Source organism: Pan troglodytes, chromosome 4, assembly GCF_028858775.2.
Source record: "Pan troglodytes isolate AG18354 chromosome 4, NHGRI_mPanTro3-v2.0_pri, whole genome shotgun sequence".
NCBI classification, from domain to species: Eukaryota; Metazoa; Chordata; class Mammalia; order Primates; family Hominidae; genus Pan; species Pan troglodytes.
Genome location: NC_072402.2, coordinates 44,929,608 through 44,952,323, shown reverse-complemented (window position 1 = coordinate 44,952,323; position 22,716 = coordinate 44,929,608). Strand labels below are relative to the sequence as shown.

General features: G+C 43.3%; 2 protein-coding genes across 3 annotated transcripts; both read right to left on the bottom strand.

Annotated features, from left to right (window-relative positions):
- Window positions 1-4,509: 4,509 nt before the first annotated feature.
- LOC129144159 (mitochondrial import receptor subunit TOM5 homolog) lies at window positions 4,510-5,191 on the bottom strand. Its single transcript, XM_063811806.1, has 2 exons — window positions 5,162-5,191; window positions 4,510-5,048 (listed from the first exon to the last, which is right to left on the bottom strand). The coding sequence occupies exons 1-2, from the start codon at window positions 5,189-5,191 to the stop codon at window positions 4,827-4,829; spliced, it is 252 nt and encodes an 83-aa protein (XP_063667876.1). The 3' UTR covers window positions 4,510-4,826.
- A 557-nt stretch (window positions 5,192-5,748) lies between these two features.
- LOC741943 (small EDRK-rich factor 1) lies at window positions 5,749-22,304 on the bottom strand. Of its 2 annotated transcripts, none has more exons than XM_024353404.3 (3): window positions 22,098-22,304; window positions 21,033-21,141; window positions 5,749-6,088 (listed from the first exon to the last, which is right to left on the bottom strand). In XM_024353404.3, the coding sequence occupies exons 1-3, from the start codon at window positions 22,102-22,104 to the stop codon at window positions 5,872-5,874; spliced, it is 333 nt and encodes a 110-aa protein (XP_024209172.1). In that variant the 5' UTR covers window positions 22,105-22,304; the 3' UTR covers window positions 5,749-5,871. The 2 variants fall into 2 exon arrangements, with proteins under 2 accessions (XP_024209172.1, XP_024209173.1); XM_024353405.3 differs by lacking the exon at window positions 5,749-6,088 and adding an exon at window positions 14,955-15,231.
- Window positions 22,305-22,716: the final 412 nt, after the last annotated feature.

The following is a 22,716-nucleotide window of genomic DNA, read 5'->3' as shown; positions in this document are numbered from 1 at the left end:
TGATGTCAAAATTTAAACAAATTACCTGGACATATTACATGATGGTTAAAAAAATAAATTTAAACAAAATATAGAACCAGGTTTCTTTTTGTTTTTTAATTTTTTTCTTTTTGAGACGGAGTCTCGCTCTGCCACCCAGACTGGAGTGCAGTGGCTCACTGCAACCTCTGCCTCCCGGGTTCAAGTGATTCTCCTGTCTCAGCTTCCCGAGTACCTGGGATTACAGGCGTGTGCCACCACGCCCAGCTAATTTTTGTATTTTTAGTAGAAATGGGGTTTTGCCATGTTGGTCAGGTTGGTCTCAAACTCCTGACCTCGTGATCCGCCCGCCTCAGCCTCCCAAAGTGCTGCGATTACAGGCATGAGCCACCGCACCCAGCCATTTCTTTTTGTTTTTATTATTTAGAGATATAATTGATATACTATAGAATTAATCATTTTAGAGAGTACAATTGAATGGTAGATTGAGCGGAAACCTTAATATATTCACAAGGTTGTGCAACCATCACTACTATCTAACTCCAGAACATTTTAATCACCCACCAAAGAAACTCTGTTTCCTTTAGCAGTGCGCTGCCATGCTCAGCTATTTTTTGGGAGAGAAGGGGTCTCCCCATGTTGTCCAGGCTGGTCTCAAACTTGGTTGCTTAAGCAGTCCTCCCACTTGAGCCGCTGTGCCCAGGCCTGAGTTACTATATTTATAAAAGTTATTTCATATGATAGACAAATCATTCAAAACATAATGAGGTAAACTGCCAAAAGAAACCATTTTACCATATTTGAAGGCATTTAATGTAAATGCTGAATTTAATTTCATGTACTGGAATCAGTCTTTTTGCATATGTAATTTTCATACCAAATATCTCTCTTCAGTTGACTCCTGGAACTCTCTCATGATAAAATAAAAGTTTCAAATAATGTCGGGGTGGTGGCTAACACCTGTAATCCCAGCACTGTGGGAGTCCAAGGCAGGTGGATCACATGAGGTCAGGAGTTTGAGACCAGCCTAGCCAACATGGCAACACTAAAGATATGAAAGTCAGCCAGGCATGGTGGTGCATGCCTGTAATCTCAGCTACTAGGGAGGCTGAGGCACAAAAATCACTTGAAACTGGGAGGTGGAGGTTGCAATGAGCTGAGATCGTGCCACTGCACACCAGCCTGTGAGACAGAGCAAGACTCTGTCTCAAAAAAAAAAAAAAAGGGCCAAGTATGATGGCTCATGCCTGTAATCCTAGCACTTTGGGAGGCTGAGTGGGAGAGGATCATTTGAGCCCAAGTAACATGGTCAGGCCCCATCTCTACAAAAATAAATTAGCTGGGCATGGTGGTATGGGCTTGTGGTACCAGCTACTCAGGAGGCTGAGACAGGAGGAGTACTTGAGCCAAGGAGGTCAAAGGCTGCAGTAAGCCATGTTTTTGCCACCGTGCTCCAGCCTGGGCAACAGAGCAATATGCTGTTTCAAAAACAAACTAAAAAAATGGTAGTACCTACATGTGAAGATTGCATATAATAAAGATTGTAAAGCAGATAGAAAAACTGGACAGTTCACCAAAAAGAAAATCCAAATGTCCACTAGAGATCTGAGAAGATGCCCAACCTCTAGAGCCAAGGAATTGCAAATTAATAACTAAGATAACATTTCAGGGCCTGGCACGGTGGCTCATGCCAGTAATCCCAGCACTTTGGGAGGCTGAGGCAGGCGGATCACTTGAGGTCAGGATTTGAGACCATCCTGGCCAACATGGTGAAATCCTGTCTCTACTAAAAATACAAAAATTAGCTGAGCATGGTTGCGGCGCCTATAATCCTAGCTACTTTGAAGACTGAGGCAGGAGAATCGCTTGAACCTAGGAAGCGGAGGTTGCAGTGAGCTGAGATTGTGCCAGTGCACTCCAGTCTGAGTGACAGGGTGAGACTTCATCTCAAAAAAAACCAAAAAAACAAAAAATTTCAGGAATATACCTGCCTTTGGTAAAAACAAAAAGAAATTGTGAACCAGGCATGGTGACTCATGCCTGTAATCCTAGCACTTTGGGAGGCTGAGGCAGGAGGATCCTTTGAGCCCAGGGGTACAAGACCAGCCTGGGCAACATAGGGAGACCTTGTCTCAAAATAAATAAATAAATAAATAAAATAAAAAATAAAAAAATCGTGAATAGTGTTGCGATGAATAAAAAAGAAAAAAAATTAAAAAGAAAGAAAACCCAGAAAAACTAACATACCATTTTCCTCTCAGTTTGGCAAAACTATTAGGAATTAATAACATTTGATGTTAGCAAAGTATGGGGAAATGAACTTTTATCCTCTTATTGAAAATATCTGTTTGTAGCCAGGCATGATGACTTATGCCTGTAATCCCAGCAATTTGGGAGGCCAAGGTGGGAAGATCCCTTGAGGCCAGAAGTTTGAGACCAGCCTGAGTAATAAAGTAAGACCCCATGTCATTTAAAAAAAAAAAAAAAAAAAAAAAAGAAGTAAAGACTGCTGGGCGCAGTGGCTCACGCCTGTAATCCCAGCACTTTCAGAGGCTGAGGTGAGCAGAACACTTGATGTCAGGAGTTCAAGACCAGCCTGGCCAACATGGTGAAACCCCACCCCATCTCTACTAAAAATACAAAAATTAGCTGGGCGTGGTGGCGGGCGCCTGTAATCCCAGCTATTCAGGAGGCTGAGGCTGAAGAATCACTTGAACCCTGGAGGCGGAGGTTGCAGTGAGCCGAGATCACACCACTACACTCCAGCTTGGACAACAGAGTGAGACTCCGTCTCAAAAACAACAACAACAAAACCCAAAACATCTGTTTAAAGTTTAAGACATGTATACCTGTGAAAGTTGATTACATAAATTGGGTCATTCTTGAAATACTCAACTAAATCAGAGTTGAAGGGCCAGGGGGAAGAAGCATTCCGGGCACACAGCATCTGCTTCAAGAATTAAATTTTCCACAACTCCAACTGCTGAACCAGCCTTCTGTATCCCTAAGACCAGTTTTACCTAATAGCTGCTAAAATGAACTGCCATGACTCTAAGACTGGTTTTTACCTACCACCATCGCTCACCAATCAGAGCTTGCTAGCTCCCACAAGCTCTAGTGTGAATGAGCTTTCTTCCAAAACAGTATGTAATACTGTTCTTTCTCATAAAACCCGGAACCTTCTCTTTTTTTTTTTTTGAGATGGAATTTTGCTCTTGTTGCCCAGGCTGGAGTGCAATGGCGCGATCTCGGCTCACTGCAACCTTCACCTCCCGGGTTCAAGCATTTCTCCTGTGTCAGCTTCCTGAGTAGCTGGGATTCAGGCATGCGCCACTATGCCCAACTAATTTTGTATTTTTAGTAGAGACAGAGTTTCTCCATGTTGGTCAGGCTGGTCTCAAACTCCTGACCTCAGGTGATCTGCCCGCCTCGGCCTCCCAAAGTGCTGGGATTACAGGCATGAGCTATCACACCTAGCCGCAACCTTCCCTTTATTCTCCTGATCATACCAATGATCAGCCTGGTCTGTGTGTATGCCCTGAATTGCAGCTCTTGCTTACCAAATAAAATGTTTTTAGAGATTTGTCTCTATATTATATTTGGCTTTGACATAACTATTCCCAAGGAATTCTATCTTTAAAAATCCATTCTTATAGAAATGAAAGCACCAATAAATGGGAATAAGTACGATAATCCACATCGCAGAATTGTTTGTAGTGGCAAAAGTTGCAACAGCCTAATTGTCTATGAGTAAGGAAATGATTGAATAAATTACTGTACATCTATACTAAAGTTAAATTTGTAAGTACTGAAGTACAGGCACGGCTATTTTTTTTTTCTTTTTGTGGAAACAGGGTCTCACTCTGTCACCCAGGCTGGAGTGCAGTGGCACCATCTTGGGTCACTGCAACCTCTGCCTCCTGAGTTCAAGTGATCCTCGCACCTCAGCCTCCCAAGTAGCTGGGACTACAGGCACGTGCCACCACACCTGGCTAATTTTGGTTTTTGGCTTCTTTCTTAATTGGTATGTTTACTTAAAAATATAGACTAATGGGCTGGGCATGGTGACTTACACCTATAATCCCAGCACTTTGGGAGGCCAAGGCGGGTGGATCATGAGGTCAGGAGATTGAGACCATCCTGGCTAAAACAGTGAAACCCCATCTCTACTAAAAGTACAAAAAATTAGCCGGGTGTGGTGGTGGGCACCTGTAGTCCCAGCTACTCGGGAGGCTGAGGCAGGAGAATGGCGTGAACCTGGGAAGCAGAGCTTGCAGTGAGCCGAGATTGTGCCACTGCACTCCAGCCTGGGCGACAGAGCAAGACTCCATCTCAAAACAATAAATAAATAAATAAATAAATAAATAAAATAATAATAAAATAAAATATAGACTAATGATCCTGTGCTTCAATGTCATTGTGGTTATGTGCTGATGTCCATAAAACATAAGTTATAAGGGACTCTTCACAAATACACTCCAGACAGAAGGGTAAACAGAAATGACTGACAAGACAGTGCCATTTCAGACATACTTCCCTTAATTATTAATACTTGCTAGAAAATGGAGTTTGACATTATTTACAATTATACCAATATTCACAGAGGCCAACTGTCACAGGCATTAAGGGCACACCAGGGCCAGGAGACCTCATTTCAGACTTCCCAAATATTTTTATATTTTAGCTATTAAGATCAGTTACCAGAGCTAAACTTGTTCTTAACAAGCAGAATTTTTATGTCCATTCAAAGAGTCTCTTACACCTTTCTGGGCCTATTTACTTGCAGAGAACAGTAGAAACTGTAACCAGGCTCTTCATATCATGCATTCACATGTGATGTCCAATCTTCATATGCTGTCCAATTTCTTTAAGATAAATGGAGTGACTCGCAGCAGGGCCACGTAGATGAGAAGGTTCTGTATGGAGATCATATCCTCGTGCATCTTCCGTTTCATCTCCCTGAGGTCCAGCTTCCGGGAAAGGCCCCCAATCCGGAAGATCAGCTGCCTCGCTCTGCTCTCCCTAATGGCCCCCTTACACCCGGAACTAGGCCTATCCCCTCGCCCCAGCTAATTTTTGTATTTTTAGTAGAAATGGGGTTTCGCCATGTTGCCCAGGCTGGTCTTGAACTCCTGGGCACAAGGGATCTACCCGCCTTGGTCTCCCAAAGTGCTCAGATTACAGGCATGAGCCACCACGCCTGGCCCAACATGGCTATTATTTTTTAAAGTGCTAAATTATGGCCGGGGGCTGTGACTCACGCCTGTAATCCCAGCACTTTGGGAGGCCAAGGCGGGTGAATCACGAGGTCAGGAGATGGAGACCAGCCTGGCCAACATGGTGAAACCCCATCTCTACTAAGAATACAAAAAATTAGCTGGGCGTGGTGGCAGGCGCCTGTAATCCCATCTACTCAGGAAGCTGAGGCTGGAGAATCGCTTGAACCCGAGAGGCAGAGGTTGCAGTGAGCAGAGATCACGCCACTGCAGTCCAGCCTGGGCAACAGTGCGAGACTCTGTCTCAAAAAAAAAAAAAAAAAAATTACCTGGGTGTGGCAGCGCGTGCCTGTAATCCCAGCTACCCAGGAGGCTGAGGCAAGAGAACTGCTTGAACCCAGGAGGCAGAGGTTGCATGGAGCTGAGATGGTGCCACTGCACTCCAGTCTGGTGACAGAGTGAGACTCCATCTCAAAAAAAAAAAAAAAAAAAGTGCTAAGTTACATCTAAGTTTCCTATTTTTGTTTAAAAAACTCCTTGTAGTGGGTTGAATGGTGGACCCCAAAATGATACATCTGTCCATCTGATATGCGTGAATGTGACCTATTTGGGAAAACAGTTTTTGTAGATGAAATTAAGGATTTCCAAATGAGATCATCCTAGGTTAGAATGGAACCTAAATCCAACAGCAAAAGTCCTCATAAAAAGAAGGGAAGAAGACAGAAAAGAAGACCACAAAGACAAAGGCAGAGATAGGAGTTATGCTGCCATAAGCCAAGTAATACCTGGAGCCACCAGCAGCTGGAAGAGGAAAGCAAGGATTCTCCCTTGGAGCCTTCAGAGGGAGGTGTGGCCCAGCTGACACCTTGCTCTCAGATTTCTGGCCTCCAGAACTGTGAACAGAAATATTTCTGTTGTTTTAAGCCACTAAGTTTGTGGTAATTTGTTACAGCAGCTCTCAGAATCAAATACATTCCCACACCCCTTATTTATGTGTATGTGTGTGTATGCATGTTTGCATGAGCACTGAGAGAAGTATACCATTATTAACATTGGTTAGTTCAGGGGAATGAGACTGGTTACTGAAGGCTGAGAGAGTATACGTGTGTGTATATAAATTGATTGTATTTAAAGTAAGTATATGGAAGTAAATTAAGACTACAATGAGATACCACTACCTCCCACCAATATGGTTAAAGATAAAAGGACTGATAATACCTAATGCTGGTATGGAGCAATGGAACCTTCCTTTATTGCTGGTGGTAAAATGGTATGGTCATTAAAAACAAAGTAAAACAAAAACAACAAAAATGCAATTGTTTGATGGTACCTACTAAAAAATGTGTGTATGTGTGTGTATAGACACACACCCTATGACCCAGCAATTCCATTCCTGGCATATACTCAGTAGATAGCGTGTTTAAGACCATCATAAGATATATAAAAATGTTACGGTAGCATTATTCATAACAGCCCCAAAGTGGGAGCAATTCAAAGGTCCATGAAATGTAGAGTAACTAAATTATGGTATATTCATATAACAGAATGCTACACAACAGTGAAAAAGGCTGAACTGCTGCATAGCAGCAAAATAGAGAATTCTTTTAGACATAATGTTGAGCAAATCAAGCTAGGCTCACTACAGCACATACCGTGTGATCCCATTTACAAAAAATTCAAAAACAGGCAAAACTAATCTATGGTGATAATCAGATGGGAGGCATTATCTAAGAGGGTGCTGGAAATGTCCTTTATTGTGATCTGAACATAGTATTCATATACGAGTCATTGAAATATACATTTCAAATGCTGGCTGTTTATTATCATTTCACTGGGATAAATGCCCAAGGAGTTAGTTTTCAAAGAGATGCTATTTAGAATTTATGGAAATTTAGAACTTACTGTATTTTCCCAGATTTTCTATAATGAGCAAGCATTGCAGTTTGAGGGTTTGAAAGGTTGGTAGAGACAAAAACTGCATAAGCTGCATGATTATTTCTCACACTTCAGATGCTTACCACCTTTATGATTTGCCATATCATGTATTTTAAAAAATACATTTTTTTCTTTTTTTAGATGGAGTCTCATTCTGTCACCCAGGCTGCAGTGCAGTGGTGTGATCTCAGCTCACTGCAACCTCCTGGGTTCAAGTGACTCTCCGGCCTCTGCCTCCCGAGTAGCTGAGATTACAGGCACCCATCACAATACCTGGCAAATTTTTGTATTTAAAAATACAGCCAGGCTCGGTGGCTCACGCCTGTAATCCCAGCACTTTGGGAGGCCAAGGCTGGCGGATCACCTGAGGTCAGGAGTTCGAGACCAGCCTGACCAACATGGTGAAACCCCCTCTCTACTTAAAATACAGAATTAGCTGGGCGTGGTGGCTCATGTCTGTAATCCCAGCACTTTGGGAGGCCAAGGTGGGTAGATTGCCTGAGGTCAGTTCGAGACCAGCCTGACCAGTATGGTGAAACCTCATCTCTACTAAAAATACAAAAATTAGCTGGGCATGGTGGTATGCTCCTGTAGTCCCAGCTACTTGGGAGGCTGAGGTGGGAGAATTGTTTGAATTCGGGAGGTGGAGGTTGCAGTGAGCTGAGATCGCGCCACTGCACTCCAGCCGGGCGACAGAGCGACACTCCGTCTCAAAAAAACAAAAACATACAATTTAAAAAATTTAGTCTTAGCTTTTCAATATGAGGGATTAAAATATATTATTTTAGTCTGCTCAGCATCCATTCTCCCTTCCTTTTGGCAAAGAACCCTAAATTTTTTGGGGGATGATATAGTTTGGCTGTGTCCCCAACCCAAATCTCATCCTGAATTGTAGCTCCTATAATTCCCATGTGTCATGGGAAGGACCTGGTGGGAGGTAATTGAATCATGGGGGTGGTTACCTTCATGCTGTTCTCATGATAGTGAGTTCTCAGGAGATCTGATGGTTTCATAAGGGGCTTTTCCCCTTTTGCTTTGCACTTCTCCTTCCTGCCATCATGTGAAGAAGGATGTATTTGCTTCCCCTTCTGCCATGATTGTAAGCTTCCTGAGGCCTCCCCAGCCATACACAACTGTGAATCAATTAAACCTCTTTCCTTTATAAATTATCCAGTCTCGAGTATGTCTTTATTATCAGCATGAGAACGGACTAATACAGGGGACCACCTACTCCTTACTAGAGTTGGTTTTACCATCAACTTGCCCTCCTCTTGCTGAGGGATGGGTACCTAACCCATGTAACTTCAGTTGGAGGCACTCCAAGTGACATAAAAACTAAATATACATGTCAGAAGTTCAACCTGATATCAGCACTGTAAGAAAAAAAAAACAAAAAAAAAACACCTCATAACACCTACTCTTAAGATACCTGAAACTGTTACAATTCTTGACCTTTCCAAAGCCTTGAGTCCTCAACTTTTCCATGACTCTGGAGTCTCTCATTCTTTCAAATAAGATTTTTATCACTAAGTTCATTAATCTGATCCTGTTGCTTGCAACCAAAAAATTCCAATATATCATGAAATCAGGTTAGATGTGGTTATATTACTTCAAGTATATACTAACCCATTTCCCGTTTGCCCCAAGAATACTCTTGCCTCTAATCCTAATGTAACATTATATACATTTCCATTATATTAGGATTAGAGACAAGTTCTGTTTAGAAATAACTCTAAGAACAGTTTGTGTATTTTCACATTGAAAATTAATTTGCGTCAACCTCAGAGTGTGTTTATGTAAAATTAAATGAGCGCTGGCAGCCAGCTGCACTTTTTTTTTCTTTTTTGAGACGGAGTCTCACTCTGTCGCCCAGGCTGGAGTGCATGGAGTGCAGTGGCATGATCTCAGCTCACTGCAAGCTCCGCCTCTCGGGTCTATGCCTTTCTCCTGCCTCAGCCTCCCGAGTAGCTGGGACTACAGGCGCCTGCCACCATGCCCAGCTAATGTTTTGTATTTTTAGTAGAGACGGGGTTTCACCATGTTAGCCAGGACGGTCTCGATCTCCTGACCTCGTGATCCACCCACCTCGGCCTCCCAAAGTGCTAGGATTACAGGCGTGAGCCACGGCGCCTGGCCACTTTTTTTTTTCTAACCAGGAAATGGGTTAAATACGTAACTCTGTATGAAATATCCATTCATAAGCTACCCTAACAGCCCCCTTGAGTGGTATAAGGCTACAGCCTTTGACCAAAAAAAAAAAAGTATTTGACAAAAACTTATGTCATGTGATATATGTTCATAAAAGGCAAGTATTTAATAGGATTATGTCAATTATAGCCAGGCTGGTAGGTAAATTTCTTGTAAATACCAAGGCTCAGCCAGATTGCTGCAAGGAAGTGTTCCGGAACTTATGTACCAGCAAGCAGTCTTGTCCAAGTGGTAAAACAGCAAGAGTAGTATGTGGAATGGAAATTCAGTTTGCATGGTTTTTTTTTGTTTTTTTTTTGAGACAGAGTCTTGTTCTGTTGCTCAGGCTGGAGTGCAGTGGTGCAGTCTCGGCTCACTGCAACCTTTGCCTCCCAGAGTCAAGAAATTCTCTTGCCTCAGCCTCCCAAGTAGTTGGGATTACAGGCGCGCACCACCACGCTTGGCTAACTTTTGTATTTTTAGTAGAGACGGGGTTTCACCATGTTGGCCAGGCTGGTCTTGAACTCCTGACCTCAGGTGATCTGCCTACCTCAGCCTCAGCCTCCCAAAGTGCTGGATTACAGGCATGAGCCACCACGCCCGGCCTTGTTTTTTATTTATTTCTTTCTTTGAGATGAAGTCTTGTTCTGTCACCCAGACTGGAGTGCAGTGGTGCAATCTCGGCTCACTGAAATCTCCACCTCCCGGGTTCAAGCGATTCTCCTGCCTCAGCCTCCAAAGTAGCTGGTATTACAGGCACACACCACCATACCTGGCTAATTTTTGTATTTTTAGTAGAGACGGGTTTCACCATATTGGCCAGGCTGGTCTTGAACTCCCGACCTCGTGATCCGCCCGCCTTGGCCTCCCAAAGTGCTAGGATTACAGGCACCTTTTTAAAATTATTATTTTGAGACAGGGTGTCACTTTGTCACCCAGGCTGGAGTGCAGTGGCATGACCTTGGCTCACTGCATCCTCAACTTCCCAGACTCAAACCACCCTTCCACCTCAGTCCCCCAAGTAGCTGGGACTACAGGTGTGCACCATCACATCTGGCTAATTTTTGTGCTTTTTGAGGAGATGGGGTTTTGTCATGTTGCCCAGGCTGGTCTCAAACTCCTGGCCTCAAGCGATCCTCCCACCTCAGCCTCCCAAAGTGCTGAGATTACAAATGTGAGCTACTGCACCTGGCCGTGTATTTCTACAAAAGTTATGTTATAATCAAATTTGAAAATCTCAACTTTTCCAAGCAAATGATCCAATAGCAGGCTATTTATAAACTTTCAATGTGCATTAGTTACTGCTATGTAAAAGTTTTTTTAAGAAGTGAAGGTGTGAAAAAAACAAACCTGTAGTAAGTTTCATATCTTTTGGAAATTTATATGGAAGTACATTTGAGCATACACATTGTCATTCTCCTTTTCTCAGTGACAGTTTTATGACTTGGCCATCTCTAAAGATAATATATTCCAATATGTAATTGCTATATAGCAAATACATTAGCTGATAAAGTTGTAGGAGGCAATGTAATAAATGTTCTTACTCAGCTTTGGTCTAACAGATAACTATGACTGACAGTTTCGTAAAAATAACAGACCAAGTGTTTTTAAGTTGAGAGAGAGAGAGAGAGAGAGTGTGTGGGTGTGTGTATGTTTTGAGACAGGGTCCCACTCTTATCACCCAGGGTGGAGGGCAGTGGTGCAATCTCGGCTCACTGCAGCCTTGACCTTCTGGGTTCAGGTGATCCTCCCACTTTAGCCTCCCAAGTAGCTGGGACTACAGGCGTGCACCACCACACCCACCTAATTTTTTTTTTTTTTGGTAGAGATGAGGTTTTTCTGTGTTGCCCAGGCTGGTCTCAAACTCCAGAGCTCAAATGACCCACCTGCCTCGGCCTCCCAAAATGCTGGGATTACAGGCGTGAGCTACTGTGCCCAGCCTATATAAAAATTTTTTTAAGTTTTTGGAAAATGTCAGCAATCAACGTTTCCTTTTAGCCCTATTTTCAAAAACTGGCTAGTTTGATAAATGGATCACAATTTCTTACACATGCTACTAATAGAAGAGGCATTCAAAAATAAATGACTGATGGCCGGCGAGTGGATAACTTGAGATCAGGAGTTCGAGACCAGCCTAGCCAAGATGGTGAAACCCCATCCCTACTAAAACTACAAAAAATTAGCCAGGCATGGAAGTGGAGGTTGCAGTGAGCAGAGATCGCACCATTGCACTCCAGCCTGGATGATAAAGCGAGACTCTATTTAAAAAAAAAAAAAAAGTAACTGATAAAACTGACCACAGTGTATCTTGGGCAGTAATGGCTGCTACTTCTCATTTTCAGCAGGACTTAATGAAAATTGCTAATGATAACGCACTACCTCCTCTTAAGAATGATGCAAAATACGATTTTTGATGTTTAAAGGGAGGGTTCCATGGAGTTTGGTATTTTCCAAATTATATTCTAAATCTGGTACTATCTCACCTAATAATTTTATCTTTCTTTAGCAACAAGCCCTAAGAATATCCAAACTAAATAAAATCATTACATGAATTTACTTTTTAAAATTATTCTCCTAAGGCTGGGCATGGTGGCTCATGCCTGTAATCCCAGCACTTTGGGAGGCCGAGGTGGGCGGATCACCTGAGGTCAGAAGTTCAAGACCAGCCTGACCAACATGGAGAAACCCCATCTCTACTAAAAACACAAAATTAGTCAGGCGTGGTGGCTCATGCCTGTAATCCTAGCTACTCGGGAGGCTGAGGTGGGAGAACCCAGGAGGCAGAGGTTGCGGTGAGCCAATATCACGCCACTGCACTCCAGTCTGGGCAACAAGAGTGAAACTCCGTCTCAAAAAAAAAAAATAATAATAATAATAATTAAAATTATTCTCCAGGGATGGGCATGGTGGCTCATATCTGTAATCCCAGCACTTTGGGAGGCCGAAGCAGGCAGATCATTTGAGATCAGGAGTTTGAGACCAGGTTGGCTAACATGGTGAAACCCTGTCTCTACTAAAAATACAAAAAAACTAGCTGGGTGTGGTAGTGCACGCCTGTAATCCCAGCTACTTGGGAAGCTGAGGCAGAATTGCTTGAACCTGGGAGGCAGAGGTTGCAGTGAGCCGAGATTGTGCCACTGTACTCCAGCCTCAGCAACAGAGCAAGACACAGTCTCAAAAAAAAAAAAAAAAAAAAAAAGCTATTCACCTGTATTTTCCCTTAATATCCTATAATTGACCTGTTTCCCTCTTTATAAGTTCAGCTACTTTTAGTTACCTTAACTATACCACATGGTGGTGTCATGATTGCTGTCAATGTATTGCATATATATATATATTACAATATACCACATGATAGGTGTCAATATACTCCAACAATTAGACTTAATTTTCTTCCTCGCTGATAATTTTTCCACCTGCTTTGAGGAAACATCGGTCATATTGCAGTTAAAAATCAAACCTCTTAAAAATAAATTTATTTAATTAAATGCCATAAAAATTAATCAAGAATGGCCAGGCATGGTGGCTCACGCCTGTAATCCCAGCACTTTGGGCAGCGGTGGAAGGTGGCTCACTTGAGCTCAGGAGTTGGAGACCAGCCTGGGCAACATGGCAAAACCCCTATCTCTACCAAAAATACAAAAATCAGCCTGACGTGGTGGCATGCGCCTGTAGTCCCAACTGCTTGGGAGACGAGACTGAGGCAGGAGGATCACTTGAGCCCAGGAGGTTGAGGCTGCAGTGAGCCACGTTCGTGCCACTGCACTCAGCCGGGGTGACAAGGCGAGATCCTGCCTCAAAAAAAAAAAAAAGTACTAATGATTGATTACATCCTAGAGATCTTCCTTATTCTAATATCCATTTTATTTTGGAAACGTAGCTTTCCCTCGATTTGTAAGAATTAAAAGGTCTAAAGTTCTTCCATTCCACAGGATAAACTAAAGAAATTATTCATTTAAAAAAAAAGGCAAAGAAAAGAGCTTAAAGCATGAAAAGTTTTTTGTACTTATGGCTTATTAGTCTGTGTAGAAATTCTGGAGACAGAATTACAGAAACCAGGCCCACAAAGAATCTTTGTGGTACAATCAGATTTCTTTATTATTTTCTTTTATTAGAATGTAACTTAAGCTACTTAATTTTTGCCTTTGTGACTACCATCATAGAATATTCTGAAGACTAAAGTTAACCAAAGATCCAGAACAATGTTTTAATTTAATGAAAAATCTAGGCTAATATGAAGATAGAAACTCAGGCTAAAAAACTTCAGCCGGGTGGGATGGCTCACGCCTGTAATCCCAGCTCTATGGGAGGCCAAGAAGGGTGGATCACCTGAGGTTAGTAGTTTGAGACCAGCCTGGCCAACATGGTGAAACCCCGTCTCTTCTAAAAACACAAAAATTAGCCGGGCGTGGTGGCGGGCGCCTGTAGTCCCAGCTCCTCAGGAGGCTGAGGCAGGAGAATCGCTTGAACTCAGGTGGCGGAGGTTGCAGTGAACCGAGATGGCACTACTGGGCTCTAGCCTGGGCGACAGAGCAAGACTCTGTCTCAAAAAAAAAAAAAAAAACACCTCACAAAAACCCAAAAAACTTCCTGGTTGTCGAATTCAGTATTAGACACAAAAAATTCTAGCCTATTTATGGGTGGTACCACTGGTAAGAGACAAATCACAAGATATTATATTAGGCTAACTTCAAGATCTGTCCATTTAGATCGTGGTTGACATATTGGGTGATCAGAAAAATTTGTTAAATTGCATTATGTGAAAAATCAGTATTTGTAGAATACTTTAAGTTATTCTATTTACTACTACAATGGCATTTTTATTCTCTCTGACATAGTTTTGTGTTTACTTCAGAGTGCAGCAAGGTCTCAAACCTTAATTTCTCTAGGTTACATATTTCCAAATTTATAACTACCATCAAGACTCAAGTTTTAGAAGAGGCTGAGAACAGAAAATATGGTACTCATTCCAAAAAATGTTAAAGCTATAAGTAGAACTGAGACCTCAGTTTACATCCACTTAGTTTCTATTCCAGTGGTTTGAAGTATCTGTTGTAAATTGTTCAAGCAAGCTTTGTAAGTTGATTTTTTTTTTTTTTTTTTTTGAGGCAGAGTCTTGCTTTGTTGCCCAGGCTGGAGTGCAGTGGTGCAATATCTGCTGACTGCAACCTCTGCCTTGGGTTCAAGCGATTTTCCTGCCTCAGTCTCCCGAGTAGCTGAGATTACAGGCATGTGCCACCACACACCTGGCTAGTTTTTTTTTTTTTTTTTTTTGTATTTTTAGTAGAGATGAGGTTTCATCATGTTGGTCAGGCTGGTCTCAAACTCCTGACCTCAAGTGATCCGCCCGCCTCGGCCTCCCAAAGTGCTGGGATTATGGGCATAAGCCACCGCACCTGGCCCTTTAACTTGATTTCAAAGCAAAATTATACAAATGGACCCTAACTTCTATTATATATTTAAGTTTACTTCAAAGATCTACTTTATCCTTATCCTTAGAAACTGTGAGAAAAAAAACTATGTTAACAAAGCTGATGACAAAGATTCTTTATTATATAAGAGATCCTATTATCTGATCATATTACCTAATAAATTATATATGAATGTTCAATAATAAAAATAATGTTCACCAATATGTCACATGCATGGTTAGTGTTTTATTCTTTGAAGATTGCTTCTAAAACATCGCACTAAGTAAAGCTGAAAGGATAAAGTTTAAAATAGTTTTTAAAGGATAAGTTATAACGTATGTAATGACTGTCCACTCTACAAAATCTTGATCTTAGAGCTTATGATACACCCAGTTGGCAGTAGCACCCAGGTTTTCCAAATAGCCAGTCATCACTTTTCTCTTGTCTGCATAGACTTCTTTTCATTAGCTGCCTTCTGCTTTTCTTGCATGATCTCAGAGTCCCTACAATGAGGGAAAAGTCTATAAGTTGTTACAGAAAAACCAATTATATATTCTCACTTGTTTTCTACACATAACCCATTCAGTGTATTAGAAGACAATTTAAAAGAGGATATAAACTTTTTTGTCTTTCCATTTTCATGGCTGGAGACAAAATGGAAAGACAGACTGGAAAGGCTTTGAAGTCAGATCTTATTCTGAATACCATCTCTGTTATCATGACCTGGGGCAAATAACCTCAAAGCCCTTTCAAAATCCAGGCAATAGGTATCAAGGTTGTTACAAGGAATCACTATGAATATATAAAAGTGTGTGACATTAGGCAGCTACATGTAGAAATAATAGCTATTACTCTTGGTTGTTAACTAGTTAATTCATTCTAATTTTTTTCCTTGAAAGAAGAGGCATTTAAGAACTCTCCTAGGTATCCTAACTGGTATCTACGACTAGAACATAGATATTATGGAGGATTTCAGTTTCTTACAAGCAAAAAAGCCCAAAAGCTAGTCACTAAAACTGGATTACAATAAAGAAAAGCTGGATGTTCAGGGTACTTTTTTTTTTTTTGAGACGGAGTCTCGCTTTGTCGCCCAGGCTGGAGTGCGGTGGCACGATCTTGGCTCACTGCAACCTCCACTTCCTGCTTGCGGTTCTTCTGCCTCAGCCTCCTGAGTAGCTGGGACTACAGGCATGCGCCACCACACCCGACTAATTTTTGCATTTTAAGTAGAGACGAGGTTTCACCATATTGGCCAGGCTGGTCTCGAACTCCTGACCTTGTGATCTGCCTGCCTCAGTCTCCCAAAGTGCTGGGATTACAGGTGTGAGCCACCGCGCCCGGCCCTTAACCCTTCTCATCTCCAGTCAAACTGACACATGCCATATAAACTGTGAACTATGACCAGACTACCTGGGTTAGGTGATTCATGAGTCCATGGACCCATATTTTAAAAATAGGCTAAACGGCCATGCATTCAACATCTACTGTGTGTCAAGCACTCTACCAGCTCTGGTTAAAGTCCCACAACTCTGACTTATTAACCTCATGTTTCAAATTTTTTAATTATTTATTTATTTTTTTGAGACAGAGTCTTGCTCTGTTGCCCAGGCTGCAGTGCAGTGGCACAATCTTTGCTCACTGCAACCTCCACCTCCCTGGTTCAAGCGAGTCTCCTGCCTCAGTTTCCCAAGTAGCTGGGATTACAGGCATGTGCAACCACGCCCACCTAACTTTTGTATTTTTAGTAGAGACAGGGTTTCACCATGTTGGCCAGGCTTGTGTCGAACTCCTGGCCTCAAGTTGATCCGCTCGCCTCAGCCTCCCAAAGTGCTGGATTTACAAGTGTAAGCCACTGAGCCTGGCCTGTTTTAACTTTTTGAGGAAATGCTAAACTGATTTCCACAGCCATGATGGTAAGATATTTCTGTAAAGCCAATATCAAAAACAAGGGAATAGAAGAAAGGCAAAATAGGCCAGTGGCTCACACCTGTAACCCCAGCACTTTGGGAGGCTGAGATAGGCGGACCACCTGAGGTCGAGAGTTTGAGACCAGCCTGAGCAACATGGAGAAACCCTATCTCTACTAAAAATACAAAATTAGCCAGGCATGGTGGTGCATGCCTGTAATCCCAGCTACTTGGGAGGCTGAGGCAGGAGAATCACTTGCACCCGAGAGGTGGAGGTTGCGGTGAGCTGAGATTGCGCCATTGTACTCCGCCTGGGCAACAAGAGCGAAACTCTGTCTCAAAAAAAAAATAAATTAAATAAAAATAAAGAAGAAAGACAAAATAACACAGCTACAGGCTGTTCTGCCTATAAAGTAGCCAATATTTATTTCTTTACTTTCCTAATAAACTTGCTTTCACTAAAACAAAAACAAAAACATAGCTATAAAGAAATGAAGTATAGTGGAAAAAGAACCATGACAGTCACTTCTCTATTTGAAACCAAGCTCTCTTGTGCTTGCTGTGTAACTTTAGTAATGTTACTGAAGTTCAGAGCCTCAGTTTCCTATTCTACAGATTAGTACTAATACCATTTTTCAGGGTTATGATGAATAAAGAATAATGTATATAGAATGTCTAGCATAGAATTTTATAAGGAGTGCATATCTGGTAAACAATGACAATTTCTGAACCAAGCTAGACTAGGTTCTCCAATAAAAATACTATTGCAGGGTCACTGATTCATACCATGTTCATTTTTACTCTAATGTGAGTAAACAGAAATTGAAGACAAAGCTTATCACTTTAATAATAAATGTTAGGGCCGGGCACAGTGGCTCACACCTGTAATTCCAGCACTTTGGGGGACTGAGGTGGGCAAATCACTTGACCCCAGAAGTTCAAGACCTGCCTGGACAACATGATGAAACCCCGTTTCTACAAAAAATATAAAAACTATCTGGGCTTGGTGGTGTGCCCTTGTAGTCCCAGCTACTCAGAAGGCTGAGGTGGGAGGGTCACTTGAGCCTGGGAGGCAGAGCTTGCAGTGAACCGAGACTGTGGCACTGCACTCCAGTCTGGGTCACAGAGTAAGACGCCATATCCGGGAAAAAAAAAAAAAGGTGTCAGGACCTTTGCCTTAAATTAAGGTCTTTAATCTCATTTATCAATGACTCTTAATAGTGGCTGCACATTAGAATCACCTGGGAGCTGTTTTAAGTTCAGTTTAAGGTATAACTGGGTGTGGTGGGAGGCTGGGGGAGGGATAGCATCAGGAGAAATACCTAATGTAAATGATGAGTTGATGGGTGCAGCAAACCAACATGGCACATGTATATCTATGTAACAAACCTGCACGTTGTGCATATATACCCTAGAACTTAAAGCGTAATAATAAAAAAAAAAATTCAAAAAAAAAAAAGGTATAACTGGACCAGCGTGGTGGCTCACGCCTGTAATCCCAGCACTTTGGGAGGCCGAGGCGGGTGGATCACTTGAGGTCAGTAGTTTGAGACCAGCCTGGCCAACACGGTGAAACCCAGTCTCTACTAAAAATACAAAAATTAGCTGGGCATGGTGGCGGGCGCCTGCAATTCCAGCTACTTGGATTGCTGATGCAGGAGAATCGCTTAAGCCCAGGAGGTGGAGGTTGCAGGGAGCCGAGATCACGCCACTGCACTCCAGCATGGGCAACAGAGTAAGACTCTGCCTTTAAAAAAAAAAAAAAAAGGCATAACCTAAGTACAGTAAAATTTACCTAGGGTGCTTTTTAATGCTCGACCTCTGACCAATTAAATCAGAACTGGATGAAAGATAAATGTTTGAGCATAGAGATATCCCAATTACCCCGATTTGATCATTACACATTGTACACATAAAGGTTTTTTTTTTTTTTTGACGGAGTCTCGCTCTGTCGCCCGGGCTGGAGTGCGGTGGCGCGATCTCAGCTCACTGCAAGCTCCGCCTCCCGGGTTCACGCCAGTCTCCTGCTTCAGCCTCCCGAGTAGCTGGGACTACAGGCGCCCGCCACTGCGCCCGACTAATTTTTTGTATTTTTAGTACGGACAGGGATTCACCGTGGTCTCGATCTCCTGACCTCGTGATCTTCCTGCCTTGGCCTCCCAAAGTGCTGGGATTACAGGCATGAGCCACCGCGCCCGGCCGGAATTTCACTCTTGTTGTCCAGGCTGGAGTGCAATGGCGAGATCTCAGCTCACCGCAACCTCCGCCTCCCAGGTTCAAGTGATTCTCCTGTCTCAGCCTCCCGAGTAGCTAGGATTACAGGTGTTCGCCACCACCGTTGGCTTTTTTTTTTTTTTGAGACGGAGTCTCGCTCTGTCACCCAGGCTGGAGGGCAGTGGCACGATCTCGGCTCACTGCAAGCTCCGCCTCCCGGGTTCACGCCATTCTCCTGCCTCAGCCTCCCAAGTAGCTGGGACTACAGGCGCCTGCCACCTCGCCCGGCTAAGTTTTGTATTATTAGTAGAGATGGGGTTTCACCGTGTTAGCCAGGATGGTCTCGATCTCCCGACCTCGTGATCCGCCCGCCTGGGCCTCCCAAAGTGCTGGGGTTACAGGCGTGAACCACCGCGCCCGGCCACACACTTGGCTAATTTTGTATTTTTAGTAGAGAAGGGGTTTCTCCATGTTGGTCAGAATGGTCTTGAGCTCCCAACCTCAGGTAATCCACCCGCTTCGGCCTCCCAAAGTGCTGGGATAATAGGTATGAGCCACCACGCCAAGCCAGTTTCTTTTTGTTGTTGTTTTTTTGAGACAGGGTCTCACTCTGTCACCCAGGCTGGAATGCAATGGCAGGATCTCGGCTCACTGCAACCTCCGCCTCCCAGGTTCAAGTGATTCTCCTGCCTTAGCCTCCCAAGTGGCTGGGACTACCCAGCCCACATACAGGTATTAAAATATCACATGTACCCCCAAAATATGTACAACTATTGTAATTCAATTTTTTAAAAAAACAAAAAATCAAAACTGAGCATAACGCAAGGCTTGAGTAGCTGTCAAGGTTTCCCAGGTGATTCTAATGTGCAGCCAGGATTGAGAACCCCTAACAAGCCACACTGAAGCACATGCAGTCAGTTATTCGCTTAACCTCCAAGTTCCATATGGACAAAATCATTTGAGAATAAAATTAAGCTTTGATTAGCTCTTTTAGAAACATGAGTGTACTTTTTTTTACTTAAGCTGCAGTCTAAAGTATTTCTGTAGCAGTTTTACATTGGCACATATAGTCATATATTAAGGCTATGTACATGAATTCTCTCCAATGCAATGGATCTTCAGAAATCAGCACAGCTAGCTATTATGCATATACTTTTTTGTATCTTCTTGAGAACTATTATCATTATATATTAATAATTGAGTCCCTTGTCATTCAGAGTAGTTTGGGTAGGCTGTCTACTTTGAAAATGTTGTAACTCTAGCACCTCACAGTGTTTTGCATATAGAAGATGTTATTTTGCTGAATAAAGTTTTTTTTTGTTTGTTTTTGTTTTTTTTTTTGATACAGAGTTTCCCGCTTAGTACCCAGGCTGGATTGCAATGGCACAATCTTCACTCGCTGCAACCTCCCCCTCCCGGTTTCAAGCGATTCTCCTGCCTCAGCCTCCCAAGTAACTGGGATTACAGGCATGTGCCACTACACCCAGCTAATTTTGTATTTTTAGTAGAGATAGGGTTTCACTATGTTGGTCAGGCTGATCTCGATCTCCTGACCCCAGGTGATCCACCCACCTTGGCCTTCCAAAGTGCTGAGATTACAGGCGTGAGCCACCGTGCCCAGCCTATAAAAAGTTCTTATGGTTGTGGAGGAGCTGCATGAGTCTCTGTGAAACAAATAATAGCTTCAGAGCTTTACGTTCTTTATCTATATGTTGGGATGTCTACCCCACGTGGTTTTAGTCCGCCTGGCACAAATCATTAGGCCCTGTTCTACCAAGGGCTTAACAAAATGCTTTCTGTTCCCCAAAATGAGGCCTTCTTTTTTTTTTTTTTTTTTTTTTTTTTGAGACAGGGTCTAACTCTGCCATCCAGGCTGGAGTGCAGTGGTGTAATCGCAGCTTACTGTGGCCTTAACCTCCTGGGCTCAAGCGATTCTCCCGCCTCAGCCTCCAGAGTAGCCGAGACCACAGCCATGTGCCACCATGCCTGGCCAATTTAAAAAAATATTTTGTAGATACAGGGGCTGGCTATGTTGTCCAAGTTGGTCTGAAACTCTTGGCTTCAAGCAGTTCTCCCGACTCTCCCAAACTGCCGGGATTACAGGCATGAGGCAACACACCCAGCCCAAAATGTTGCTTCAATCACAACGTCAGTGACTTTAGAATTAAATTAGTACCACGTACCTCTGCTTTCTCTGAGAGGCAGTCAAGCTATCCTCTTTCCTCTTTCCCTTGCTAATTTCCTGGGTTTTCTTCATGTTTTTCTGGCGGGCAAGTTCTCGTTGATTTCCACCTACAAAGTCAAACAGTCATGCTCTTTTCCCATCTCCAAAATTATTAATAATTCCAATAAACAGGCCTTATTTAAATGCATCTTTAGTTTGTGTTTTAATAGATAAACTAGCAGAGTAACAGATTGATGGTGCTCCTAGATCTGACAATAAGGAAGTGGCTTAAACACTTAAAGACTTAAGAGTATTATCATACCAATCTAGGTGGTCACTAGCTATAAATACCAGATATTTTAAAACAGATATTCGAATCTTGGGCCGGTATCCCAAAATAAGTTCTGGCTTTTGAGGGGAGTGGGTGGAAGAGAAAGCTAGATACAGAGATCACAAGTTCAGCCCATCACTTGAGAGTTACCTTTATCCCCATGCAGAGGCGGAGAGGGGTGGATGGAGACTGAACAGATTGAAGGTAAGTCTGCGAAAGGCAGTGTGGGCCTTTACATCCTTATTCTAGCCACAACCCTGCAAGGTAGGCTTCATTGTTTTCATTTTGCAGAACAGACTGACCTAACACCTAGGACTGGTACAAACGAACATCAAATTTAGGACTGGCTCTAAAGCCTCCTGTTTATTCGGCTATTACCTGCGAGCGCCAAACAAAAGAACTAGGGAGGCGACTCACTGGAGTTCCCGGTCCTCATTAGACCTTAAGACTTGAGGCATCAGCTATAAAGTACCTCCAAACAAGGACCCTCCTGGGGCGGCCGTGTCCACATCTCCGGGTTGTGTTCTTTACCGCACAAACTCGCACCTGAGGGGCAGGCACCCGTCCGGCCTGAGAAGCCGGACCGGAACCACCCGCGAGCTCTCTCTCTGCCGACTGAAGCGGGGATCCCCGCACTGCGCGACCTAGGGGGATTCTCCAGCCGGACTCCGCTTCCCCCGCCCGCCGCGCCTCAGAGCTAGGCTCCCACGCCGGCCGCTCGCCGCCGCTTCCCACCCCCGTCTGCACACTCACGGGCCATGCCGACCACCAACGGAGCCTGGAAGAGAGCAACTCGGAAAAGCAACGGCTCTCTGGCACTCTGGGATACCGTCACCACCGTTGACCGGGAAGGCTGAGCCCTCGTGGGCCCTCCGCGCGGCTGCGCCTCCGCTCTGCTCCGCCAACGGCCCCGCCCGCCTGAGGCCAGACAACAGCCGCCGGCCTGGCCGGCGCGTCACTGCGCTTGCGCGGCCGGGGCCGGGCCGGGGCTCTGAAGCTCGGCCGGGGCTCCGAGCTTGTTGAATTACATTTCCCTCATGCTACATTAGCACTAATTTTAAAAGGGATTGGTACAATATGTATATCTCTATTATGTGATAAGTTAAGCTGTTGTATTCTGAAATTTAAAAGCATTATTTTCAGTGAAAAAAACCACACAAATAGAAATGTGTACAAAAAACTCAATGATATTTCTTTAATAGTAAAGGCACAATATGTCAAAACCTCCTCTTTCCTTTTTGCAACGATGTAGAACTGCAAAGTTAGCTAATGTCATCTCCTAATTAAACAAAATCAACTGTGAGAAAATTAAACTGATTGCTTCCCAATTATGGTTGAGCAAACACTCAGTTTGTCCCTATTTCATCTCCTG

Bases quoted from the DNA above. Each gene is read 5' to 3' on its own strand.
- LOC129144159 (XM_063811806.1), bottom strand. From the start codon at position 5,191: ATGTTGGGCCAGGCGTGGTGGCTCATGCCT. The intron at 5,049-5,161 runs GTAATCTGAGCA...TACAAAAATTAG, and splicing joins AGGCGTGGTGGCTCATGCCT to CTGGGGCGAGGGGATAGGCC.
- LOC741943 (XM_024353404.3), bottom strand. The intron at 6,089-21,032 runs GTACGTGGTACT...TTCTGTTCACAG, and splicing joins GCCTCTCAGAGAAAGCAGAG to TTCTGGAGGCCAGAAATCTG.